Below are 27,994 nucleotides of genomic sequence, written 5' to 3' on the forward strand. Positions count from 1 at the left end.
ATTATTTGCACAGAGCAACTGGTGAAATGTGGCCATCACCCAAAATTGATCTTATGAAAAAATGGTAGAAATTGTAGCTCATAAATTTATGAAAGATTACTTCTCTTTTTCTTTTTAAACTTCATCACCGTAAATCCACTGAATGAGGCTGGAGGGACTTTCCTCAATGTGCAGATAGAAAGTGACCAACAGTTATAATCTACGACGCTAACCTGCTGCCACATTCAGGAAACAGGAAAAACCAGCGTCTCACAGTCAAACTGTTTTATTGCAGCGTTTACACAGAATATTTGAGCTTCACTCACACGTCTTAACTCTACCTTTACATCAACTTCTTCGCCTCTCGCAGGTTTGTCTAAAGGAAACTCGTGAACTTAAGTCCACTCTTTACACTCGTTAAAACTTCAACATTGAACATCGAACAAAAAAAAAAAATCACCATCTGTCCTCCTCCGTCTGCTCCTTCTGCTCTTAGTTTTCCTCTCCATAAATGAAAGTAAAAGTTATTTTTCTATCCACAAACTCCAGTGTTTCTACCAAACTGGTTTACAGTGTTTCAAATTACCATGGTCCTTAAATACATGACTATTAAAGCATAATCATTTCTGTATTTCTCTTTCTCTCTCTCTCTCTCGCTCTCTCTCTCTCTCTCACACACACACACACACACACACACACACACACACACACACACACACACACACACACACACACACACACACACATACACACACACACTCTTTAACTTTTGTAGATCTGGTGGTTTCCCCCGGCGGCGCTGGGAGGCATCGCAGCGCTCGCTCCCGCCTGAACATCCACAAAGCCCATCCTCTGCCTCCTCTTCCTCTGCTCTGTCATCTGCACACACACACCAGCAAAGCATGGATGTTACAGGTGTGTGTGTGTGTGTGTGTGTGTGTGTGTGTGTGTTTCACATTTGTATGCTACCTGTACAACCGGTCAAACTAAAGCTGTATGCTGACGATACTCTACGCTTCATCACCGCATCATCAGCCTGTTTTCAGGCAGCTCATAGAGTGTGTGTGTGCGTGTGTTTGTGTGACTGTGTGTGTGTGTGTTTACCTGCTCCTTCAGCTCGTTCAGCTGAGAGGTGAGCGTGAGCACCACCTTCATGGTGGCTCCCAGTTTGTCCTGCAGCATCCTCATCTCGTTCTGCTCGCCGTCGCCGTCGGTAACCACCAGCGACATGGCCTGCATCCGTGGAAACCAGTCCAGGTTGTTGTTCTGAAACGGAGAGGGGCGTGTTAGCCGGGGCCGGGTGGCTTCAGGGGCACGGTCTGGACCCGGGGGTCATTACTTTGATCATGTGGGCCACGTAGCTCTCGGGTCCCGTGTAGTCCGTCTTGTTCTTCTCGCGCACCAGCACGATGAAGTACAGGTAGTTCCAGATGTTGTGCTCCAGCTTGATGTGCTCCTCGAACGACACCGTCTTGTTGTCGAACTTATCTCTCTCCAGGCCTGCAGTGACATGTGCGTTGAGGTCGGAGTGGGCGGGGCTAACAGGCTGACAGCCGATTGGCTGGTGGGTCAGTACGCACCGCAGATGAAGCAGGTGGTCTTCAGGATCTCCTCCTTCTTCTGCTTCTCACTCCTCAGGTCGGCAAACGTGTCTATGATGACGCCGAAGATCAGGTTGAGGACGATGATGATGACGATGAAGTAGAAGAGCAGGTCGTAGACCACGCGGGCCGGGAACAGCGGCTCCTGAGCACCAATCAGAGGACAGCACACCTCTCACAGAAGGAATATAAATGTATTTTTTTGAATGGATTTTAAATAATATATTTATATATTTTTATATAATATATGTTATGCTCGGTGCAGTTTGAGGTGTAGGTGAAGCTTGAGTAGTTGTGTAGTTGGAGGTATCGTGGAGGTGTAGTTAGAGCTGTGTTTGGGGTGTAACTGGATGTTCAGTTGGATGTTTAGCTGGGTGTAGCTGGAAGTGTTAATTATGTAGACTTGGTGCAAGTGTAGGTGGTGATTTATCTGGTGTAGTTGGTTGTGTAGCTGGATGTGTAGTAGAAGGTGTAGTCTGTCTAGCTGGAGGTGTATTCGAAGGTATAATCGGAGGTGTAGTTGATGCAGAAGGAGGTGGTGTAAAGAAGGTGCAGCTGGATGCATAGTTGGAGGTGTAGTCTATCTAGCTGGAGGTGTATAATCAAGTGTATATAGAAGGTATACTCAGAGGGTCAGCTGGTGCAGAAGAAAGGTGTAGCTGGTGTAGTTGGAGTTGCAGTTCGTTCAGTTTTAGCTGGAAGTATATTTTTGTCGAGGGAGCTGTAGCTGGAGGTGTAATTTGTTGAGTTGGTGGAGTTTGGAGGTGTAGCTAGTGTCATTAGAGACATAGTTGATGGTCTAGTTGCAGGTGTAATTGCAGGTGTAGCTGGAGGTGTAGTTGGGGTGTATCTCCCCTGCTGGGCCTGCGGGGGGCAGTGTGTTCTTACGTTCTTGGAGGGTTTCCGCAGAACGTCTCCGACTCCGCCTCCGTTCCTCAAACCGTGATTCAGCACAGTGACGATGCACATCAGCAGCGTGTCGCACGCTCGCTCCGAGTCCGACTCTCCTGAAACAAACACAGTCCGTTCATCTTCATCATCATCATCATCATCATCATCACCATCACCATCGCTCTTAAAGATTGTTATAGACACATGGCTGCTGTCTGAAGCAGCCCTCTGAGCTCCTGGATTTCTCACCTTCCTCCTCGGCGACGGTCACCTGGCTGTTCTCGGCGGTGCAGCTGACTCCGTCTGCAGAACAGGAGTTGAGGAAATCCTGCGACGCTTCACTCTGAGGAGGAGCTGAACACAGCAGACGGAGAGGAGAGTGAGTCCACGACGAGCAGAAATCCAGCTGTGGTGGTGTATAAGCGAACCTAATGTGAGTTTTAACATCTGCTGGGAGATTTCAGAATAAACAATCCCATGTGTCATCTGCGGTAAACGTACTGCTGACTTTCATGATCTTATGGCGCCATGTGAGTGGAGTCACCTGCGGCGATCTGCGGCAGCGGGTCCACCTCCATGATGAAGTCCTCCTTCAGGCAGAGGAAGCCCACGATGGAGAAGAGGTAGACCAGGATGAGCGCGAGCAGCGCCGTCAGCAGGATGGAGCGGCCGTTTCGGGTCACGCTCTTGATCACGTTGAACAGCGTCTCCTCGCGGTAGATCAGGTCGAAAAGCTGGAGGGGAGGACGGCGCCGTGAAAACCTGGTTCGGCGAGCCGGCGGGCCGGAGTCCCCCTCACTCACCAGGATGCTGTAGAAGAGCTCGTGGACGAAGAGCCCCAGCGTGGAGGTGAGCACGTAGGCCAGGTGGTACAGGAACTCCACGTCCATCACCATGGCCTTGTAGCCCATGATGAAGGTCCCGTTGTTCCCAACGAAGCTCACCACAAACACCACTTTGTTGATGAGCTGGAGGACGGAGAGCAGAGGGTGGGCTGACCCTGCGGAAAACATGGGTGTGTGTGTGTGTGTGTGTGTGTGTGTGTGTGTGTGTGTGTGTGTGTGTGTGTTTACGTTGAGCGACCCCAGCAGGATGAGCGTGTTGCCGATGCCGAAGTGATAGATGGAGCGCAGGATGAGGGCGAGGGTCAGCGGCTGGAGGCCGTAACGCTGAGACAGCAAGGCCAGGACGGAGAGCCCGGTCAGGACCCAGAAGAGCATCAGCAGCATGGAGTCATCGATGGCTCCGGCTGAGGAGGAGGAGGAGGAGGAGGAGGAAGGCCCAAATGGCTTGAACAGGTTTCAGAAAGGTCTGATATGTTTCCAGACTGGTCTGGGCTTCAGAATGGATTCCTATTGGTTTGAATCAGTTTCTAATTGATTTACATTGGTTTCTGATTGACTTCAACTGGTTTCTGACTGGTTTCAATTGGTTCCTTACAGGTAAACATCGGTTTCAGGCATTTTTAAAATGATTTCACAGGGTTTCTGTCTGACTATGAACTGTAGTAACCTGGTTTGAGACTGTTTTATGACTGGTTTGAACTGGCTTCAGACAGGTTAAAACTGCTCTACATTGATTTCAGACTGAGCCAAGCTTTTAAACTGGTTTCAGTCTGGTTTTTTAAAATGGTTTAAACTACTTTCTGGCTGGTTTCCACTGGTTTCAGACTGGTCTACATTCATTTCTGACTGGTTTTAATATCAGTTTCAATGGCTGTAAGCTGGTTTAAATTAGAATCTGACTGGTTTAAACTGGTTTCAGATGGCTATGAACTGAATTCAGGTGGGTTTCTCTGAGTGTACTGGATCGTCCAATCGGAGTGAAACGGCCCCGGCTGTGTCAGCACTGCGGTACCTTGTCCTGAGTTGTACGGGTAGAAGAAGGCGATGATGAGGTTGATGAAGACGGCCAGGTTGAAGGAGATGGTTCCCCAGAGGGTCATCCTCCTGGAGAACCAGTACAACACCGGCATACCTGAACACAGACACGTCATCATGTAGTAAACCAGCAGTCCAACCCGACTACAGGGGAAAACAGGTGCAGCTCCAGAGCTGCTGTCTCACTGCTCGTGTTAACATTAGCTTGAATTGAAGCTGCTGTCTGTGTGCGTGCGCTCACTCCGGAGCTTCTTCTGCCACTCCATCTCCCCGTGCAGGAAGGACGTCTGCTCGAAGAAGTGCGTGACCTTCGACCCCTGCTCGTCCTGCTCGGTGGTGTTGAAGACTCTGAACTTTGACTCCTCGGTCAGGAACTCACAGATCGGGTGAACCGGAAACACAATCTGCTCCATGCTGCGGTCCTCTCGCACAATCTGAACACAAACAGGTGATATTACCCGGTGCACAGAAACAGCCTGTCTGATCGTAGCGGATGCATGATGCAACATTCTTTTTGGGGCATTTCACTGTATTTTGCAGCAGAAGGCAGCACTGAAATGGACTTCAGTGGGCTTCTAAACAAATTTACATTATCATCATATATTCTCTGTGACATAACAAAGAAAACCATTTAAAGTTTGAATATAAAAGTGATATTGTAGCAGTGTGGTAGTAACAGTCAGAGCAGTGGCAGTACCTCAATCTGGGAGGTGAGCTGGTCGTAGTATTCCAGCGGATCTTGTTCCACCACAGCAGCTGGAGCCGTTGACTTTAACATCTGAGACAGAGGCCGCTTGTTCAGGTTCAACTGTAGAGACACACACACACCCACACACACACAGTCAGAGAGGCAGGAAGGAAGAAAAGGGATGGGCGTTGATGACGATGGTGAATGAAGGTGTACCATGGAGGAGATGCCCTCTTCGCCCTCTTTGATCTTCTTCAGAGGCTTCAGGAGGTTTTGCAGGACTTTGTTATGTCTCGCCAACTGAAAACACACAGATACCCTGGTGTGAGTCACGTCTGCTCCGCCGCCGGCTGCAGGCGGCCAATCGGACGGCGGCGTTCAGTCACCTGCTGAGCCAGGATGTAGATGTTGTGTCCGACCTCCCGCGGAGAGACCTCCAAGCCCTCACACTCACTCTCCTGATGGTAGGCCTTCTTGATCACCTCCACCTGGACACACACACACGCCGTTAGCACTGGCGTGTATCAGCAGGGGGAATAAACGTGTGCTTTTCTGAGGTCTTACGAGTTCTCGAGGTCGCAGGTTGAATAGGATCCTCTCTGCGTTCTCGTTGTCATGGCGACTCTCCATCAGAGCCAGCAGCAGCTTGGAGGCGTTGTCCTGATGAGCAGGAAGAAACCAGCAGCGTTCAGACGTGAAGAGGACACCTCAGGTTCATCTTGTGCATGTGAAGCAGCCTCACCTTCAGCTCCAGAACCATCTCCATCCGGTACCGGCACAGCGGGCTGATGTCGTTCAGGATCAGAGCCGTGATAATGTCGATGCCGTTCGACTCGTGGGTCACGATGCAGGTCTGGACAAACACAAGCACACACAAGCCTGTCTGAGACTACGCTGGGTTAAAACCACGCAAACGCAAGAAAACTACTCCAAAACACTCATCGACAGGGCAAATCTGGTTCCCCTGGTTCTCCTCTGTGAAGGCCCACCTGGTTCTCCTGGCAGGGACCCTGGCAGTACTCTGTGAGGGTCTCCAGCGTCTGGGTGATCAGGTGGACGTTTGATTCGTTGATGTAGAGGCCCAGCAGCCCCAGGCCGCCGGTGGTGCTCCCGCACATGATGTCCAGGAACTGCAGGGTCTCACACACCAGGTTGTAGTTGGTCTTATTGTTCTGGCAGCGCAGGAAGTTCTGGGACGACAGAGTCACGATATTCAGCCTCGTTCCAGCTCCATCTAAAACCCCGGACTCCGTCCACATCCTCGCTGGTGGCGACTGACCTGCAGGTCCTGGTTGTGGTTCTCACAGAGCAGCTGGAGGAACCTCAGGATGGGCTTCATGATGGTGACAGCCGGCCCCATCTCCATCTCCACCTCTCGCTGCTCCGCCGCCGGCTGAGCCGGCACGGCGGCGGTTCCCGTTACCGGGGCGATGGACTGACCCTGCACCAATAAGGGGTGTCCTGCTGAACCAGGAAGAACCAGGCCTCCAGATCCTTCAGAGAGAGAGAGAGAGAGAGAAGGACGTGTTTCGGTGTCCATCTCAGCGGGTAGCGTGAAGCTGAGCCTGACGCTCACCGGTGTCCAGCTCCTTCTCGTTGGCTTTGTGGGTCATCTCCCCCACGTTCACAGACACCGTCGCCTTGATGTCGGTCTGAGCCTCCTTCATGCGGTCATGGAGGACTTTGAAGAACTTCTCTGACTTGTTGTCGCCCATCATCAGTTTGTAGAAGGAATTCTGCAGGAGACAAGAGGACAGGTTAACGTCAGCCATGACTGTAGACAGATGAGTGTGTGTGTGTGTGTGTGAGAGAGAGAGACCTGTATCTCTGTGTTTCCTCCCTCCAGAAGGCAGATGGCCAGCTGGATGCTCTCCTGGAAGATCTTGTCGTTCTTGGTGCTCATCACCAGATCAGTGAAGAGCTTCGTTCCTCCTTCACGGTCCAGACGACACTGAACCGTCGCCACCGCCGCCCAGTCCCGCTCCTGCTCGGCGCCTGACACACAGAGCGGGTGAGCGGAGCTGCCACGGGCGCGGCGCGGCGAGGAGAAGCCGGTGTTTACCTGCAGCTCCCAGCTCGGCCAGGTCGTTCTTCGGGGTGTTCTTCTTGTTGGGAAACAGGTAGTTCTGCAGTAACACTTTCCTCAGCATGATTCCCTGAAAGATGAAGAGGGAACGTCACCGAAATCTCCACTGCTAGACCGCCGCGGACCAAAGCAATGGCTGCGGATGCCACGTCCAACAGGAGCAGTTTGGGATTCAACCGTCTGATCGAAAGACGGCCACTCATAATCAGCCTTCGTCGGTCTGTCAGACACCTGAACCCACCTTGTCATCGAAGTCCAGCGTCCTGATGAGCATCTCCTGCAGCATCCGCAGCACTTTGATACACAGCTTCTCATCGGACGACATCAGAGACTTGGTGTGTTGGATGAGCCTGAACACACACACACACACACATGTTTCTCATCTTTATGGGCGGGGCCTTGCAGTGTGTTTTGTATCTGCTGGAGGCGGAGCTTACTTGGAGATGAAGCCTCCGGACTCACAGCGCTGCCGGGCGTCGGTCCCGACCACGAAGAGCAGCTCGGGCTGATGAAGGACGTCCACCAAGACGGAGAGCTCGGCGTTGACCAGTGGCTTCAGACGCTCCTCCAGGGTGTTGATGATGTCCTGCAGACACACGACACTCGTCACGGGAACGCTGGGGCGCCTCACGGCTCAACGACGCCCGCGCTTTGCCCGTTTTTGCGGAGCTTGCGCAGTACCTGCAGCTTCTCAATGATGTTCTTGTAGTCCCAGGGGTTGCTGGGAGCGCTGGGTCTGGACGAGCGAGACATGGCCTTGTAGTTGGGGTTGGAGCGTGACAGGGAGTTCAGAGCTGAGCTGGACAGCATGGAGTTGATCTGAGCCTCCAGGTCCAGAGGGAGCGAGATGGAGCGATTCTTAGCTGTCCGTAGACAGAGGTTTGATCAGAAGACTGACACCGACGGGGGGAGGAGCTTCACTGAGGCCGGAGTCCGGGTGGAGGACTGACCAGGTGTTGATCGGGCGTTACCTGTCATGGCGAGCGTCTTGATGCAGGCCTCCACCTGGACGCGGTGCGGCTGCTGCAGCCAGGGACAGTCCAGCAGCCGGACGGAGGACTGCAGCAGCTGGGTGACGATGGTGTGATGCGTCTGACGGACAACACCGAGACACAACGGCTGATAAGACCGCGGGAAACGGACACCGTGACGGGTGTTAGGCGAGGCGCCGTCGCCACGGTAACGGCACCTGCAGCGACGTGCTGTTCTCCGAGAACGGCGAGCTGAAGAAGGCGTTGATGGTGTCGAAGACCACGTTGATGATGTATTTCTCCAGGACGGGATCGGCGAGGCGCTTCTCACGGTTACTACAGACCTGCAGAGGCAGGAGCGTCTTCATCATCATCACCATCACCACCGCCACCTTCATCATCATCGCCATCGTCGTCATACCCGGGCCATGTCCACGGTGAAGTCTTCAAACAGTTTCCAGATGTGGTTTGATGTGTAGATTTCCTTCATCTCCACCTCCGTGTCCACGTAGCAGTGATTCACAAAGTTCACATAGGCGATTTTCACCTGAACACACACACACACACACACACACACACGCAGAAAATAAACATAACACCATCTACAATAACATCCACTGACCCACTGAGACACACACACACACACACACAAACAGTACCTCTGTAATACAGTCTTCGTGGGTGACCACTCTGACCACATCCTCTAGGGGCAGCAGCGAGGTGCATTTGATCTCGGTGTAGACGTTCTTTCCTTCAGCGCAGGCGGCCAGCAGCTCCACCAGGGAGATGTGATACCTGCACACCAGCACACTTCACTTCAGGGACAATTTCACTTTTTTTCACCACGATGTCAGAGTTTTACACATTAACACTGAACGTCTTCGACCGGCGGTGTTTAGACGCTTACTTGAGCGGGCTGTTTTCGCCGACGCCCTCCCTGCTCTCCGCCATCAGATCCAGCATCTTACCGAAGGAGGTTTTATCGTTGTAGAAGACCACCACATCCTCCCCAGCATTAGTCAGCTGAAGGAGCGACACAGGAAGTGAGGATCCAGGAGGAGGAGGAGGAGCTGGGGGCGGAGTTAGACGGCGCTCACCTCCGTCATGATCATGTCCTGGCACTTCTTCACGTATTTGCCCTCGGCCTTGATGATGGTGTGCAGGAAGTTGAGGTAGTGGACGTGGCGTCCGTGTGTGGCCAGGCAGTGGATGAAATGCTGCAGGACGCTCTCCGAGATCTCACTGCACAGCTGGTAGTTGTTGCTGAAGATGTGCTGCACCGTCTCTGCCTCCAGGAGCTGGAGGAGGAGGAGGAGGAGGAGGAGGAGGAGGAGGGGGTGTCAGCCAGAGCTTTATTCATTGGGACCAAACTTCTCAACTCTGTTCCAGTGGCCTAACCTGTTTACCCAATGTTTTAAAAAGGATGCTAATTTACACACCAACAATAAAAAGATGTATTTAACGTGCCAGGCCACAAAGGAGTGACTCCCTCCCCTCTGTCCTGCCCTTTTCTCTGCTGATGCAAACTGTGAGTGAAACAGTCGCTGGGATATAAACCCTGCAGAGTTCAGAGTGTTGAGTCAGTGTGGGTTATCTGGATGTTTGATGCTACGGTCTGAGGTCGTCGGGTCGGACTGGAGACGTCGTACCCCGGGGTTCAGAAACAGGTTGAGGTTCTTGTGCAGCAGAGTCTGGTTCTCCTGGTTGCCCATACAGAACTTCTGCAGGAACAGGTGCGTGTACCTGATGATCTCCAGCATCTTCGCGTCGTTCTGCACACAGAAGGAGTCATTTCTTCAGTTTTCTCTGAATCTCACGTGGCAACGAGGAGCGGATTGAGTCCCACCTGGTCGTAGGAGACCTGCAGCAGGTCCAGCATGACTTTATGAGCGCCCATGTTCTTCAGCAGCCTCTGCTGCTTCTTCCACACTCCACTGCTGCACATCTTGTTCAGCCTCTCCAGGATCTGCACAACACACGGAGCGGGACGTGCTGACAGCGCTCACCTACACTTCATCCTCACAGTTTTCACACACGTTGGATTATTAACACCTGCTGAAGGACAAACTTCATTGCTCGCACGTCAGATACGTAGATTTAGGTCAAAGAAGTTGAGATTCACTCACCGATATTTCATTTGAAGGAAGTCTCTCTGGGATTAAGATATCTTTTATTGGATGAAAACTGGCCAAGTTAGCAATTGTGACATTCTTGGTGTACCTCAGGGCTCTTAATTTGTTCCCTAATTATTTATGCTTACTCATTGCATTTTTTTAAATATAGAATTTCATTTAAACGGGAATCGGCTCAATTTCTATGTCTCTGTGAATCAGTATTAATCCCACAGTACTTACAGTGCCAGTACAGGCTCCAAACACATTTAGTACCTGTTATTTTCTCACATATCTTATATTGTTTCCTCTTTTGATGGCTGATTATAAAGTGTTGATATGAATAATTTTATTCATCAGTGCTTTTTAATGTTCTAATACCAATCAATATGAATTTTAACATCACAGAATTATCAAATGAGGAATAATTATTGTCTCATGATAAATTTCTCAATTAAGTGATTGAAAATACACGTGATTCCAAAATGGGAATGACAGATCAGAAAAGAGAAGATTTCTAACCGGCTAAATTTTCGAGTGAAATCATTTATGAATTGAAGATTTGTGGATCTGATCTCAGTTCCATGTCTTTGATTGTCCTTAATGTGTAGATAGATTCTCTTATTATCTCTCTCAGGTGATTCGTTGGGAAAATGTGATTAAACGTAATTATCAGTGAAAAAAAAAAATCACCATGGCTAAAGAGACAGATGAGAAACCATGACGACAGAGAGGAACACGACAGCCCCGCCCACATCCATTGATTGACAGGTGATTTGTGGGAAGTGTTCTGCAGAAAAACACCGCAGTGAAAATCAAACTGAGCGAACGCTGCTTCTCACCTCTTTGACTTTCTGGTAGTTCTCGTTACCCTTCTCCACTTTCTCTTTCTTAGGTGTGGCGTCCTCTGTTGCCCCCTGGAGGATGAACAGGTTAAGACAGCAGATGCAATTCTCTCTCGGTCGTTCACATTCAAATCTTCTCTCTATGTCCACAGACGTGAGGAAAGAGTGTGACCCCACATGCAACAGAAGCCCCACAGGTCGCGTAAACCAAGGACGGTGAAGACAGCTGAGGCACCAGCAAGCCCAACACCACCCAAGAGTCAGGCCCAAAATCAGGACGCCGTCCAGGAGCACGGAGTCGCTTCAGGAGCAGCTTTTTAATTGAGTGGTTAAGTTTGTTGTTGCTTCTTGAAAATGGTTATTGTGTTGGTTTCAAGGGCTTTCAGTTAGCTAGTTAGTTAGTTATTTATTTAGTGGTTGTACTGTTAGCCGTTAATAGTAACCTGCAGCGTCACAGAAACATAGATTAAAAAAAATCAACTCCGTAAAAAAATAATGATGGTGTCACAATAGACCTCAGGTACCTGAAAAATCTGTCCAACTGAAGCTGTATGCTGACGATACTCTACACTTCAAATCAAGCAAGAATATATATATATATGTATATATATATATATATATATATATATATATATATATATATATATATATATATATATATATATATATATATATATATATATATATATATATATATATATGTATAAAGTGAACAGAGACTCCGACCATGAACCTTAAGATTGACACCCAATTTAAATACTTAAAGGAAAAAATTTGACAGTAGATTATCATCAGCCTACAGGTTTGCTTCTTGAGCTGAGGTCTAATCTGTCTTTACAGACTAAAATAAACACACTTAGACCCAACTTTGTGTTGTTCTCAAGTCTTTTTTCAACCATCAAGTCCTCCTCTACACCCACTGAAGGAGTTTTCTCTAATACCATGAAGAATGGATTTCCGAGACTTCCAAGTGCAACTGCTTCTGTCTCCATCTGGATAAAGGGAATAGGAGTTAAGAATCGTATAGGGAGTGTAGGACTGTTCTGAGAAAATAACATCGACCAGGAGATTCAGAGATACTCTGACTCTCATCATGACACATTATTTCTGATAACAGCTGTATTTTCTCCTGGCTCTGTTTCCTTCAAAGGTATTATTACTATTCAAACTCTAAGCTCTGCCATTGAGATGTCCTCATTTCATCTGACATTAAACCTTCATGTAACACACTTTTGATGCACTGAGGAGCCACTCACCTCTCCTTTCTCCTTCTTGTCTTTCTTGTCCTTCTTCCCGTCTCCTCCTCCAGAGCTTTTCTTCTCCACCCACAGCTCAGACTTCTCCACCAGCGTCCGCAGGCGATCCAGATCTGCCTTGATCAGCTTGTAGTTCTCCACATCCTGGGCCGAGATCAGCAGCTGGACCTTTAGATGGCGTGGAAACGGACAGCTAGTGAGAATGAAGCGGCCAGATCACCAATCACAGGAGGCTTCAGAAGATCAGCCTCGCCACAAGAACAGGTCAAGACTGGTAAAATTCCAACATGTATTGTGTTTTATTTGTAATTTTTTCCTGTTTAGAATTATTTCTTCATTTTTTTGTTACTGCAGATTACTGTGTGCATTTGCCTCATCATAAAGACCTGCTTTACTAAACTACCAGGAATAAACAAAAGAATCAAAGGCGATGATTTCCTGTTTATAAGGCGACTGAACCCACAAGCTTTTGAAAAGCTTTGGAAACTGTTTTAGAAAAAAATTGCTTTTTCAGTCCTCCGAGCAGCAGCCTGCTGTTTTTTGTGACACTACTGCCTTGTAAACGGTTTCACAGCTGATGACACATGTTCTCGTCGCTTCCTGTCCTGTGGGGCTTCCCCGGACGGCGGTTACCTGTTTGAAGGTGTGCAGCACTTCCTGCCGCTGGCTGAAGTGTCTGAAGAGCAGCTGCAGCGCTCCGGATACCAGCGGAGCGTAGTTGTGCATGGTGAGGTGGATCAGCACTCGCAGAAACATACGACCACCTTCGTCGTCCACCTCCAGGATGCTGTTCCCCTTCCTGAAACCACAGGCTGCGTCACACTCAAATTCTCCATGCCTGCGTGTGGTGTGCACGTTCCAGGATTACATACCCCACTCCGAACATGGCCTCCGCCTGCTCGCCGATGTGCTGCAGGTTGATGGTGGCTGAGGACAGACGGGCGGAGTACAGGTGAAAAATGATACGTAAACACGGATAGTCTGCGTTTCCTCGGCCCTGTCTACCTGCGTGCTCCATGTTGGTGGTGGCGTCGGCGTCAGCCATCGGGTAAACGTCCACAAACTCCTTCTTAAAGACGGAGAGCAGGAAGGAGAGGCGGTAGTCCAGACGCACGTTCAAGATGAACTGAGGATGAGAAGAGGAGCAATAAGAGGACAACTGAGGAAACGTGACAGAACGAAGAAGAACTCCACATTTAAATACGTCAAAGGATCTGATTTTCTGTGTGGTTTGTAATGAAACAGGAATTTCCTTTGGAAAAAACAAATTCTTTCAATCGATGGATCCACATTAATGTGTCAGTTTTGACAGCTGTTGTAACTACATACACAAGTAACATGATAAAGCAATAAATGTAAACTTTTAGAAAGGCTCGTGAAGTATCAAGAAAAGTATATCAATAAGGCATCAAGGCAACTGTAACGCTTTTAAAATCAAATGGATAGAATATAAATAAGTGTAAATATAAATACCAAATGAAATACTGTGATCAAGTTTAATAATTAACAAGTTATAATTTGTTAACATAACAGCACCACAGTTACCTGCAAGATCTCCAGTATCTTTAGTTTGGTGTCCATGACTGTCAGGTCCATCTTATCGATACTGTCCTTACCACCCCGCTGTCCATCAAGCACGGCCCCCAGCCCCGCCCCTCTTTGACCGGCACCTCCAAATATGGACTGTTTCCTGTTGAGGACCATGGTGGACATCATCTGACCCATCCCGTGAATGGAGCGCTTCACGTTCTTTCCTTTAAAATTAACGAAGAACAGAAAAAAACTGCAGACTCAAATCTGATCAACCAATGCTTGTGTTCCTGTTCAGGTCAAAAGTGTGATTAAACTTTGAAGCTCATACAATGAAGGTTCTGAAGTATGAATTTAAAGTGCAGGTGAAATTAGTGTTGAGCTCTTTTAGTTAAACTCTACGCTGATGATATTCTACTGTGCATCACATACTCTGCTCTCAAAAACATTATCAAACGTGTATCCATGATCGAAAACATACAACTTTTACAAATCAAAGACTAAATTGTATTAAATTAACCTTTTTAATAGGACTTGTTTTCTTAGTTACATACAAATCCTCTTTATAAATCTAAAATCTACTTCGCTCCCTGTCGTTCTCTCACAGGGTGTTTCTGTCACAATAACACACCTGATGCCTCGTCGTGGAATACGGGTCCACCGTGTACGAGGTTGGGTCTGCAGTCGATGATTCCCAACAGAGTCCTGGTGAGTCTGAGAAGCTCAAAGAAACTGTAGAAACCAAAGTAGATGAGATGTCGAGCCAAACTCACCACCTGGAGAAAGAACGGAAACACAGAAAGATCTCAGAGAAGGTCAAACAGACGGGCGAACAGCCAGGAAGGACACGAGAGAAGGACACGGACCTCATAGGTGAGTTTGTTCTTCTCCTCATTGTGGAACGGCAGTTCATCATTGAGGACGTTGTTGAGATATTCCTCCATGAAGGCCATTGTGTTGGAGAATCTGTTCTTCTTGTTGTCTCGGCTGTCATCCATGTTGGAGTCATAACTAAAGGTGAAACCAGACATGATGAATAAGCAGCATCAGAGGTCAAACATATATGTATAAGGATGTAGAATCAAGAGTTTAAAAGGATTAGAGCTGAGAAGCTTGTGAAACTACATGACAAGATGAGAATAAAATAACACATAAATCAGACCTCCTCTGACTGCTCTGGAAGATGAGCATTAAACTCTACGCACTCTTTGATGGTGATGGCGGTGGGGATCTCCGTCCAGAGGCGGGCGAACTTGACGGGCGTCACCAGCTCCTGAGGGTCTCGGTCCACGTGGGCGTGCAGCATGAGGCGGCAGAAGGACGCCCGCAGGTCGAAGGGCAGTGTCTCGTCCATCATGCAGAGAAAGATGAGCTCCACGTCCAGCTGCTTGGAGATCTCATCGATGGCCAGATACTGACGGTCCAAACACATCCGGGCGAACAGCTTCAGCTGGTACCTGAGGCAGCGGACCGAAGTGGAGCCAGTCAGCGGGGGTCTCGCCTCCCGGGTCAACACCGCTTCTTGAGATGGGCTCACCTGTAGTAGGTGAGGACGTTCTCGTCGTGGGCGTTTCCTTGTCGGGCCTCTTGAGCCAGCTGTCTGATGCTCTTCTCCTGTTTCTCATTGGTCTTATCTGTCCACATCAGCCACACCTGCAGAGACAAAACACCTTCAGCAGCAGAGGACTAACCGTTTACTCCTCTGTTTCACCGCCACCAACCTCGTCTTCATCTGCGTAGTCGTCCATCCCCATGTATCCTCCTGAAACCCCACTGGGGGGCGTTTCTCTAGGGACACGGCGCCTGAAGGCAACACGAATAGAACATTTGAGTCCAGAGTAAAACAATGAAAAAAAAACAAGAGATTAAGTGGGCAAGAGAAGTAACCCAGAAGAAGAGGGCAGGTGAGGATGAGGCCAGTACTGATAACCCACAAATAATACCCAAAATATGTGACAATTAAAGAATGACAAGAACATTTTCCCACCCCCCATCTGCCTCATGTCTCACTCTGTTTTGATGAGGATGTCCTGGTTTTTGGGTTCCAACACACATTTACAGATCAGCTCCTGAGTGACGGGGATGGCCACGTTGTTGGAAACACACAGGTCGGACAGGTAGTCAAGAAACCTGCAAAGTTCCAGCAGAAATTAAGCCTCAACCTGAAGAAACAGGGGTCACACAGAAGTCACACACAGGCCAGATGAAGACTGTCTACTGTCTTCTATCTCAGCCAGGTGTACCTGGGCTCCCGGTTCTTGCGGACGAGGCTGACAAATGTTTCCACCTCGGTCTTGGTGATGTGTTTCTCCAGCAGTTTGCGGTTGTTGTGCAGCAGAGCGGTGATGGTGTCCTCGGCCAGGATGTCGTATCCGATCTGACTCTGCATCACCCCGAACTGCTTCGCGATGTGTTCCTGAAGGAAGAGCAGGAAGATGTTGGTGTTCAAACTAAACTGCAACATCCCGTAAAGATTAAAGAGTCATCTCATCGAATGAAAACCAGTCCCGTTGGGGTAGGTGGTTTACAAACCGCCTTATCTGATCTTCTCTCTGGGATGAGGGTTGTTGACCGGGTGCAGACGACACAGTGTCCTGCTGTGGCTCACCTGGTTCTTGCGGTAGTCCTCCTGTGAGTGTCGCAGCACTCGGTAACACAGTCGGAACATGTACTGATAGGGAGCGTTCTTCTGGTCCGCCAGCTCCTCCAGTCGCAGCAGAGGACCTTCACCTCCTGAACGGTCCTTAAAGGGGGCCTTCAGGATGCCAAAGATCTGTTCACAACACACACACACGCACAACATTCTGGTGACTTCAGATGCTAAAGCCACAAAGTAAGTTGAAATTACAGAATCTAAGATAACATAGTATGTCGAACAATCGGCCAGGCCAACTATCAATCAGACGAAGAGTTATACAGTCAAACTAACAATCAAACCAACAGTCAGACTGTCAAAATATTATACTGACAGTCAGATGAGTGATCAATCATACCAACCAACAGTCGAACAATCTCACCAACAGTCCGATCAACAATCAAATAAGTGGACCAACAATCAGACATAAAGTCTGACGATCAATCGACCTGGCCAACTATCAAACAATCAGACGAAGAGTCATACAATCAGACCGACAGTAAAAAAAGTGAAAATATCAGAACGACAGTCACATCAACAATCTAACAGAACACGATCAGAATCAGACTCAGACTGAGAGTCATAAAATCAAATAACCAATCAGAGCAACCAACAGTCAAACAGTCAGATCAACAGTCAATCAGACCAAGAGTCGAACAGTAAAACATATCAGACTAACAGTCGATCAGACCAACAATCAAACTGAGGCTGATTGGAGCTCCCACCTGTTTCAGAATGTTTTGCTCTCTCATGAGTTTCTGTCTCTCTCGGTTGGCCTTCGTCATGACGACGTCCAGCACCGCCTGACCGCTGTTGATAACGTCCGCCACAAAGAAAACCACATCCTCCAGCAGCTTGATGGCAAACCTGAGAACGGAAAACTCAACGGCTCAGTGCCTCGTGGTCCTGCGGCTCCTCCTGCAGGTTGGACCGGGTTGGACCGGGTTGGACCGGGTTGGACCGGGTTGGACCGGGTCTGGTACCTGCGATCGTTCTGACTGATGAAGCCCTGGTTGAACTGGTCCACCACGGTGCTCAGCATTGCACTGGCATCGTTAGCAAAGTCCAGATCTCTGATCTCCATCACCGGGACGGACACGATGGCAAACGCCTCCTTGTCTTCTTTAGTGGGACACGTCCCCAACTGGAGGAGCACAACACAATGACACATGGTAACAGCAACACAACAATGACACACAACAAATATACAACAATGCAAAACGATAGAACAGCATAACAACACGACTATATAACAACAAACAACACAGTGCATAACACACCATAATAATAAAAATAAATCACAAAACAACACCCAACAGCAAGACCAAGAATGGCAGACGGCATTAAAAAAAACAACAACACAACACAACAGCACAACAGCACACAAAAACAACACAAAATCACAAAATACAACACCATAACAGCACATAACAGGCAGAAACAAGGCAGAAAAACAACACACGATAATAGGACAATACCTAAAATAACACAATGCACAATAATACAAAACAAAGAAACAAGACACAACAACACATAACAAAACAATGACAGTAGCAACAACAACACACAAATACAAAATGACTACAAAAAACACTACAACACAACAATAACACACAATAAAGCACACAATATTACAAAAAACAACACAAGATCACACAACAGCACAACAATAAACAATAACACAATATTAAAACAGAAAAACCATAAAATAACACAATGCACACAAAAAAAATCAAACAACAATGAAACACAAGATCAAATAAAAATGACTCACAAAAATGCAAAACAACAAATAACAACAACAGGCACTGTCAAGAGAATGAATGAATCGCATTTTCATGTCACTAAAAGTCTGTCTAAAAGTCTTTTTGTGATTGAGTGTGATCTGACGGGCTGCGAGCTGAGTGAACGTGTGAATGAAAGTCGATTAAAGGATTAAAAGAGCAAACGTCACCATTAGTCTGATCGGTCGCTCCTCGTCAATATCGATCGGCACGTTGGTGCTCTGAATCCACGTGTTGGTGCACAAATGTCTCAGCCGGACATACGAGTTCCTGCAAGACACCCCAAACAGCATGAGGCCGAGTGTGTGTGTGTGTGTGTGTGTGTGTGTGTGTGTGTGTGTGTGTGTGTATGTGTGTGTGTGTGTTTTTTGCTACCGTGGGACGAAGGAGTCGGTCTTCTGCAGCGTGGTGGGGTCGAGCTCGAACAGCGAGGCGATGTCGTTCCCGTGAGGCACCGCCACCAGCTTGTACTTGATGCGCTCGCCATGGGAGCGCTTGCTGCTGCGACTGCCGTCCATCTGGGGTCAGAGGTCATTAGGTCTTTCAGGCTGCAGCATGTTTAGCAGTGTTCATCGCTTGTTTTCATAGTTTCTGGCGGGTCAAGTTAAAGCAGATAACGTCGATCTGTGGCCTGTTGTGAAATCTCTGTGATCCTGCAAACCCACACCTTTCAACATGAAGCCACATGTTTCAAAATAACCCACAGCTTTCAAAATAACCACATATTTCAAAATAAACCCACATCCGAGTCTGCAGATGTCAATCAGTGACTCACCGAGGAAGACAGCTCACCGTTGTCTCCTTTATAACCAGGGTTCTCCTACAACAACAACAACAACAACAACAACAACAACAACAGTTTAATTACAACGTTTCCACTGCGTTTATCAGTAGCCTCCATCCTATCATCCCCGCTGCCATGGTTACCTCTGCGGCCAGGTAGTTTCCTGTCGCCAGGTGTTTGAAACGATACAAGCTGTTCCAGTGTCCGGCCCCCCCGCGACACGGGTCATGATGGACGACCTGGTGGAGCGGATCCAGAGAGAGGTCGAAGTCTGAGTGTGTGTGTGTGAACACGTGTGTGTGTGTGTGTGTGGGGGTTGGGGGGGGGGAGGTTGCGTACCTCCACCTCCCACAGGGCGTTGGAGCTGGTCGCTGACGTGGCCGACTGTCTGAGAGTTGTGCGCAGGAAGACGTGGAGTTTGCTTTTGTACTCGTCGCAGGTCAGAAACTTCTCCTGCTCGGCGTGGAAGAGACGCACAACATCGCCCTAATACACACACACACACACACACACACACACAAACACACACCAATTACAAACTCACTAGGGTGCATTCCATCAAGGGGAGTGACCATGACCATATGGTTTGTTGGCTGTGTTTTGTGTGTGAATTGGAGATGATGTGTTTGTGGTTTCCTCTGGCTCGGTGTCAACAGTGAGTTTTGTTCTATACTGCCACCATCTAGCAGATCGATGATTTCACGATAAATAAATAAAGATTGATTTGATGGTGTCTGTGCTTTGGAGGAGTCAATTCTCTATCCATGCTTGCTTGTGGTTGTGTGATTCTCACTCCTTTGAGGACTTCCTCTCTGTGGTCACTGAACATCATGAACAAGTTGATCTTCCAGCTTGTGTTGCAGTTCACAGAGTTGACCTGCAGAGGGAGACAAACAGCATCAGTTCAGGTGTTATTGGGGTGAGTTCTCTGGTTGTGCAGTGTGCAGCATGGTGGGTTGAACAGTGGGTTGTGCGTTGGGGGTGCTGTCTGACCTCTTTGCACCCCGGATGGTCGCTCAGCTCGTAGTTGGAGGCGTGCAGCGGCTGGCCCGCATTCACCGGGTTCAGGATCACTTTGTCTCCAACCACCACCTGCAGCAGAAGACACTCTGAGTCCTGCTGTCAGCCTGTCGAGTGTTACTAATGCTACAAGTATCGTGATGTGTAGCATGAATACGACGACGTGTCAAACGAGGGGTGATATAAGGTGACATGTAGAGTGAAATGTGGTGCAACGTGCACTACGTGTACTGAGATGTGCAGCGCGCCGTGCTGTCCTCACGTTGTCTCCGTTGGCTCGCAGCTTCCAGAAAGGCTGGATGAAGAGCCAGGAGCCCTCGTTGCCCGTCCCGTCCAGCGTGACCCGCATGGCGTTCTTCTCCAGCAGGGCCGGCAGGCGTTTGTTTACCGTCAGGTATTTGTTACTCTTCATGTGGAGCAGCTACACATGCACACACACACACACACACACACACACACACACACACAAATATTTTACAACTTTGACAACGTGTGAATTAGTGAACGGTTCGATTCCGGGCCTGTCGACTCTTGTTTGGGTCTGTACGCCATCTTTGTGTAGTTTTCAGTGAAATTCCAGACAGAAGGAAGCAGAACAGAGCGCAGTCCCATTATTCTTTGTTCTGAGGATTGTCGGTGTGTCACACATCTGTCAGCACACACCCTTCACACACAGACACACTCTCAACCCTGCACCTTCAACACAGACACATATACGCACACACACACACACACACACACACACACACACACACACACACACATACAGACACACACACACAGGGTGTGGCTGGTTTTCTCCTGGATGCATCAGACAGATTGCGAGATAAGAGTTCCTGGAAGAGAAAGGTGTGTGTGAGAGAGAGAGAAAGAGTGAGAGAGGGAGAAAGAGACAGAGAGAGAGAGTGTGTGTGTGTGTGTGTCTGTGTTGGATGGGTAGGGGTGTGTATCAGCCTTAAAGTAAAATCAATATTGACACTAAAAGATAACTGAGTGTCAGCACACAAGACATCAGTCAGTGTGTGTGTGTGTGTGTGTGTGTGTGTGTGTGTGTGTGTGTGTGTGCAGACATGTTGAAACTGGTCTGTAGGTTTGCAGAGGCTGTGAAAGCTGCTGCAGTGCCGTGAGTGTCCATGTGGGGGCAGCAGAGAGAAGCAGGTCAGAACTTGAATGTTGACTTTTTCACAATCAGGACAAAAGACCATCTGTGTGATTCTGGTCACTCTCACACTTTCCAACAGAGTGTGTTTGGCCTGCAGGTGGTGCCATCACAGCACACAGGAAATCCTGAGTTTTTTCTTTTCTTTTCTTTTCTTTTTTAAATTTCCTGTTTGCTGAGTAATGTTCGAAGTGAGCAGGAAGCGCCAGCTGACCTCACCTGGATCACAGTCCCGTATTTAACCACGTCTCCGTGAACTTTCTTGTTTTCCGTCTCATTCTGCTTCTGTTCCAAGTTTGAAGCGTGCTGCAACACAGAGTGAACACCGAGTAACGAGCCACATTCTGCTTCTGCACGCTGGCTGGATACTGCACTGATCCAGTCCTACGGTCTAATAATGGTCTGATGCAGTCCCACTCTGTGATACATCTTCATACTGTAGTACAGTCTGATGATACAGTCTGATCCAGCTGATCTCGCAGTGTCGTCTGTCCACCGCAGCAGCCTTTCCTCCGTCTGTTTCTTACCTGAAGCTTCTGCAGAAGAACGACGTCGGCGATCTTGTCCTTCTCATGTTTGGCTTGTTTGGCTTTCCAGAACTGTTTCTGAGCAGAGTACCTGCTCATCGGACAAACCTTGAACAGGCAATCTGCAGGGACAGCAGGGGAGCTCGGTCAGGGCGGTGGCGAGTTTAGGTTGGGAGAGAGCAGATCAACCAGATGGGTTGGCATGCTGGTCGGTAGGTCAGGGTAGGAGAGCAGGTAGGTTGGTCAGTTGTTACATGGGTAGGTAGCGATGAAGGTAGGAAGCTAGGTGGGCTGGTCAGTAGGTCAGATTAATTAACTAGGCAGGTTAGGTAGGTAGTTTCAATTAGGTTAGGTAGATGGGTTTATAGGAGACTGAAGTCAGTTGGGATGTTGGTGGGTCAATAAGGTTCAGTACAGAGTAAAGGCTGTTTCCTCTGATGGATTGTGAGGAGGAGGAGGAGGAGGAGGAAGAGGAAGAGAGGAGGAGGGGGAGCAGGAGGAGGAGGAGCAGGTCAATATTGACTCTCCTCTAACAGATCCTGAATGTTTGTGAGGATCTTCATTATGAATTGTCTTCAAACTGGGAGGATAAAAACATATTTCTCAGTCCGATCCCTCATCATTTCATCAGATATTGCTGAACTTTATGACTTTAAGAACTCTGAGACTTTTCATGAGTGTTGTGAGTCAGACGGTAGAGATGGTGACGGACTCGTCTCTGCTCTGGATTCAGACTTTGATCCACTTCTGAACCAGTGAACTGGTCCAGCTGAACCCGCCGAGAGTCCAGCTGGACCAACTTCAACTGTCTTTATTTAGCCCTCACTCTGCAGTCTTTACCACTGACCCACAAACTCAACCAGGTCAGGACCAGAACCAGGACCAGAACCAGGTCAGCACCACAATCACAAAATACCAAAACCACCCAGGACCGAAACCACTACTGAGGAGCGCTGTTGACCCAGACTGATATCGAACATGGTTCCCCTGTGCTCACACACCAAAAACCTCAAACGTGTCCTCTCAACTGTACAACTGAGTTAAAAACTATGAAGCGACGCGAGAATTATTCTTCCAATCCAGAGCGTCAAGAGAGTGGATGTGGATTCAAAATGTCATTCATTGTTTTTTGGGGTTTTGTTTGGAGCAGTTTCATTATACTGTATAGGATCACTAATGCAGCAACACATCATCAGTAGAGTAAAACAAACCACAACAGTATAACCCAACTCACATGCCCGATTAGTGGCTGAACAGCCCAACGCTTGGTGGATTCTGCTTCACAATGATAGGAAGAGTCTTTAAAGGTGCATTAAGGAGTTTGCACATTTTATGCGAAGCAGCGCCCCCTGCAGGCCTTGGCCGTAATGCAGCTTAGTGAAAAACTCGTCCCTGTGGCTCGCGTGCATGGAAGAGGGGGACTCCTTCCTCGCTCGTTTAGTAGCGCTCAAGTAAAATGTAAGTTTCTTTTACCTGGTGGAGTCTGTGCTGGAGCTGTGGCAGTGCTAGAAGCCAGTCTTTTCTTACTTTCTGGAAGATCCTGCTCAGTTGTTTCTCACTAAGCATCTGGCGGAGTAATGGCGGACAAAACGAAACCTAACGAGCTGGAGCGCGCATTACGTCATTCCTTTCAAATTCTCCCCAAAAAAACTCTGGTGCCGGACCGGCACTGCAACTTTCAAGTGACAATTTAACGCTGTTAGCGGTACTTGTAATGAATATGTCAGGGCACATTGTACACATCATTAAAAATGTGTAGCATATTTATGGTGGAAAATAAGTATTTTTAAGGTTGTAAAACTCCTTAATGCACTTTTAAATTAAAACATTCTTGATTTTCCAGATTTTGCTCTCAAAATGCAGAAAATTTATACATTTAACTTTGAAATGCATATTTTACTTCTACATGTCCGACTGAGGGCCTCAAGAGCACGCGCACACGCACACGCACACACACACACACACACACACACACACACACACACACACACACACACACACACACACACACAGCCCCACCCCCACCAGACTGTGGACCGATTTTCACCTCTGAACTTCTTTGGAGGATTCTCCAGGTCTCCAGCAGCAGGTTCCACCACACATCGGTCGTCCACCAACCTGCAGACACACACACACACACACACACACACAAAACTTCAGGTGAATTTAAGCATATCATCAAAAAACACAGCTCCGCTCCTCAGCTGATGCTGCGTTCTCCTGGTGGAACAACTGAGGAGAACTACCGAGACTGACACCCAGCGCTGTGCTGAAGATGAAGAAGAGCCATCTACACCCTCTTCATTACGTTGTTATAAAGAAACCATTTAACTCTTTATTACATTCTCATTAAGAATCGTGAATTGTTCTCCTTGACGGTTCTCATGAAGCACAGGAACACCTTCTGCCAGAGGCTGCTCACAGGAACTTGTTCCTTTCTGGACCCATCAGTCTTGAAGCTGTCCACTGTTCAGAGACGAAATGTCTTTTAATTTATGATCTTCATTAACAGAGAACTTCTCTCTTAGATCATTACAGCATTCTCATTTTGGTATATTCTTTTCTTTAACATAATATGCTGCTAATATTCGTATTACTTTTTTAGGTCAACATTGCTTTTCAGGCTAATGTCAGCTTGTGATGTTAACTTTTGGACAATCGTGAAAAATTTTAGCTTCAAATTGAAACTTCTCAACTTTATTAACAGATGTGTGTTTTTTAAAACAGAACTGATTTGTTTGCTGTCGTTATTTTCAGCCGTTTCAGCGTGTATGGCCGTGCGTCTGCTCTGAGCGGGGTCCCGCGCAGCATGACGCAGCAGGTCGAGAGCGTTATCGTGACTCAGCAGCAGCAGCAGGATGGAGCTCACAGAGTCTGTAACCAAATAAAGAGAAACCGCAGCTTGGTGTGTTCCTGTCTCCTTTTGGCGATTTCTGAGCCGTCTGTGACTATTTAAGGACCCTCGGTAATACCTGACCCGGGCTCATCACGCTAAATCTGAACGAGCCTCAGTGTTTAGGAAACACCAGCGGGCTCACACACCCATGCACAAAGACACACACACACACAGTCCTGTTTCCACTGTGACAGGACCATCCAGGTTCTAACCTGTCTTCTTCTGTCCCTCAGTCGTCCTTCAAACTGTCTTTCTTGTCCATCTTTTATTCCCTTTGTCTTGCGCTCCAGGTGCGCCACAGGTGTTTGGGAATTCTATTCATCATAATGTATTTTAAACAGACTGTATGTGTAATTTTGGAGACCTAAACTCTTCTGTAAAAATACAAAAGGGAAGAAAGGGCGGAGAACAAATAAGCTTCAGTGTGTTTTGAGTGTTTGTTCTTGAACAAAGCTGATGTAAATGTGGATTAATGAATTTGAATAAACAGAGAGTGAAATCGGGGCCGAAGTTGGAGGAGGTCAACACGGCACACACACACACACGTCCACGTGATGGTTTGTGTGTCGTGTGGATGTGGCCGAGGGGATTTGACTGCAGGGAAAGCAGCAGCTGGCTGGGTGGAGGCGTCTCTCCGTCTCCCGCCGGGCGGCTGTCGCCCGTTCGAATGTGAAGTCTGTGGAGTCGAGTCTTCGCTGCCTTCAGAGAAGCCGCACAGACACTCTCGCTGGCCTTAAAGAAGTGTGTGTGCACACACACGTTAGCCTGATAGCATACAGCGGCTAACGTTTGAAGCAGCTGTTGAACTCTTGTCCTACAAAAAAACCTTGTGTAAAACTGTTTTGAAAGTGGGGAAAAAAAAAAATCAAAGTTCGCCCCAGGTGTCAATCATTAATGGACCCCCGGTCCAGCAGGTGAAAGTCCCAGTCCTGCACCCTGAGGAAGACGTCGTCCTCTGCCTCCCTACAGTGCTGCTGTCATCATTACTGCCACCACTAGAGGGAGACACACCCATCTGTTCGCACATGAAAAACCAGTAGCTGACGATTCAGACATTTTTTAAACTGCTTGGTTCAGGACTGACTCAGACTTGGTCCCGCGTGTCGTTTAGACCGGATGTAAACTTAATCCAGATCATTAAGCCTGGCTTGTTGTAAACTGTCTGACTGTCTGCCAGCAGCTCAGAACTGACTCATTATTATTATATCTAAACAATTTAGTTGTCCTGGTTTGGATCCCTCATTGCTTTTCTCTGGCTCTGTTTCTAAGTTTATGATTGTTTCCAACTCTTTCTGAATGTTTCCAAGGTTTTCTGGTTGTTTGTGTTGGTGGTTTCACATTGTTTCAAACTTTTTTTCCTTTTTTTCTTAGTTTTGGACTGTTTCCAACTTTCTGTGGAAGCTCGGTTTGTTTCTGATTTCTTTTCCTGAAACTTTCTGCTCAATTCTATTGTTCCCGGTAGTTTTTGACAGGTTGTGATTGTTTCCGGTCATTTCAGGAACGTCCTTGATCTTAAACTGTTTCTGTCTGCTTGAGCTTCATTTGAAACTTGAATTTTCCAGATATTCCAACTACCGCTGAGGCTGAATCCTCACTGACAAACATGACCTCTGCGGTGGCACACATGCAGTTTCACATCTCCCCAAGAACATCTTAACATGTCTAACCGAGCGTTCTGATGAAATGGTGGAACCCTCCCACACAGCTGGCTGAAGCTTTTCAAGTACGTGAAGGTCTGCAGACGTGTCGCTTCAGGCTCGCTCTATTGTTCCTCCATGACCCCTCAAATACCAGCAGGCATCCAGACACAATGTCTCGCACAGCGCTACAGCTAAAGTGCTACAGAGTTAGGAGAATGTGAACAGAGAGAACTGGAAGAAAGCGGCGACGCCGTGAGCCGAGCCCCGGCGCAGACAGCGATGAAGCGGTTAAAGAGTGTGAAAACCAAGATAGCGCACTGCTATAAGAGAGCTAAATGAGGGTCGGAGAGGAAACTGTGGACAGAAAACCAGTAGCCTACAGAGTTCACAAAGCATTCGAGTGTTAGCACAAAGCTAACAGGGTGTAACAGAATGGCAAGGTTTAAACTGGGAGTTCATCCAAACTGTTAAATGCATCCAAACACACATTTAATCCAACTAATTCTGAAGTGATCCATCATAAATACTGAAGAGGACCACACTGCGACGGGACTGCAAACAGGAGGAGAGCACAAACTACAGATAGCACAAACTACAGGACTACAAATATGGCGGATATCACTAACTACAGGAGTGAAAATATGTCACATAGCTCAGAGTTGCAGGACTGCAAATATGGATTGCTTGCAGATGCAGGACTACAGACATGGAGGATGTTAATTACAAGATTACAAACATGTCAGACAGGTCACTGCTACAGGACAGCTCAAAGCTGCAGGACTACAACACAACAGGAGAGTACAGACTGCAGGACTACAAACATTGGAGATAGCATACAGTTACAGGATTATAATCATTAATTTATTGATTGACTCTTCTTTGATGAATTCCTCCACAAAGCTTCAGGAGAAAAACTGGAGAATAACCCAAATAAAAAAAAAGGACTAACACTAAAAACCATCATCCTGGGAGAAGACAGGATCTTTATAGACTTTTAAATTAATAGAAACAGGAAAGAGTGTGTGTGAGTCCATGTTTTTGCTTTTAAACTGGGGGGGAAATAAACTCTTTTCACCCTTCATGTTAAACTTTCTGAAGTTGACAGTAAAGCTGTGGTCCGGGTGCGCCTCTGAGGCCGGCCCGGGTGTGCGTGGCGGTCCGGCTCACACCTGCCCCCCGGCGCCCCGGTGGACTCACCCCAGCGTGCTGATGAAGCCGTTGACGGATCCCTCCGCGTACAGAGACACGATGTCTCCGATGTGGAGGAAGCTGGAGGCCGAGTCCGACATCCTGCCGCTGCTTCACCGCGCACACGCGCACCGGAGAGCGGCTGAGGCGCGCGGAGAGGAGCCGGCAGGCACCGAGCCTCCTGCTGCTCCTCCTCCTCCTCCTCCTCCTCCTCCCCGCGCAAGTGTCAGAGCAGAAAAGTTCAGGAAAGAGGAGAGAAGTTCTCCCCCGCCGCCGTCTGCATGTCAACAACTGGAAAAACCTCTTCGGCAGTTCGCAGAGTGAGAGCCGGGAGAGCAGCGCCCCGAGGCGGATACACACCCGGCCCGGGCCCCGGTCCCGCTCCAGCTCCCGGTCCCGCCGCAGACCTGCAGCGGAGTCACTCCACGCCTCCGGGAGTGTGTGTCCTGCAGGTCACCGCGTGCACACACACAGTGAAAACACACACCGCCCCGCTGTGTCCCCTCCCTCTGTCAGTGTGTGC

The 27,994-nt window shown here is 48.2% G+C and overlaps 1 protein-coding gene across 5 annotated transcripts; it reads right to left on the minus strand.

Annotated features, from left to right (window-relative positions):
* Positions 1-249: 249 nt before the first annotated feature.
* itpr3 (inositol 1,4,5-trisphosphate receptor, type 3) lies at positions 250-27,994 on the minus strand. 5 transcript variants are annotated; one of them, XM_030118214.1, is made up of 62 exons: positions 27,481-27,572; positions 23,795-23,865; positions 21,748-21,869; positions 21,440-21,526; positions 20,324-20,482; positions 20,035-20,133; positions 19,835-19,918; positions 19,381-19,527; positions 19,185-19,280; positions 19,033-19,077; positions 18,633-18,775; positions 18,428-18,527; positions 17,457-17,617; positions 17,199-17,340; positions 16,447-16,611; positions 16,082-16,254; positions 15,849-15,968; positions 15,560-15,641; positions 15,376-15,491; positions 15,044-15,295; positions 14,705-14,849; positions 14,470-14,614; positions 13,854-14,062; positions 13,314-13,434; positions 13,181-13,235; positions 12,942-13,107; positions 12,309-12,476; positions 11,994-12,044; positions 11,050-11,124; positions 9,943-10,062; positions 9,746-9,868; positions 9,194-9,394; positions 9,004-9,119; positions 8,756-8,891; positions 8,518-8,643; positions 8,315-8,440; positions 8,097-8,217; positions 7,807-7,988; positions 7,563-7,711; positions 7,367-7,475; positions 7,102-7,195; positions 6,859-7,034; positions 6,616-6,775; positions 6,319-6,533; positions 6,029-6,229; positions 5,782-5,892; positions 5,604-5,699; positions 5,426-5,527; positions 5,256-5,339; positions 5,049-5,159; positions 4,593-4,785; positions 4,329-4,448; positions 3,545-3,720; positions 3,275-3,439; positions 3,016-3,205; positions 2,721-2,825; positions 2,469-2,587; positions 1,560-1,725; positions 1,319-1,479; positions 1,084-1,245; positions 726-858; positions 250-695 (listed from the first exon to the last, which is right to left on the minus strand). In XM_030118214.1, exons 1-61 carry the CDS (start codon positions 27,570-27,572, stop codon positions 742-744), a joined length of 8,124 nt encoding a protein of 2,707 aa, XP_029974074.1. In that variant the 3' UTR covers positions 250-695; positions 726-741. The 5 variants fall into 5 exon arrangements, with proteins under 5 accessions (XP_029974074.1, XP_029974075.1, XP_029974073.1 ...); XM_030118215.1 differs by having other exon boundaries at positions 250-678; positions 711-858; XM_030118213.1 differs by having other exon boundaries at positions 250-858; positions 27,481-27,994.

The sequence above is a fragment of the Salarias fasciatus genome, chromosome 20 (assembly GCF_902148845.1).
Source record: "Salarias fasciatus chromosome 20, fSalaFa1.1, whole genome shotgun sequence".
NCBI classification, from domain to species: domain Eukaryota; kingdom Metazoa; phylum Chordata; class Actinopteri; order Blenniiformes; family Blenniidae; genus Salarias; species Salarias fasciatus.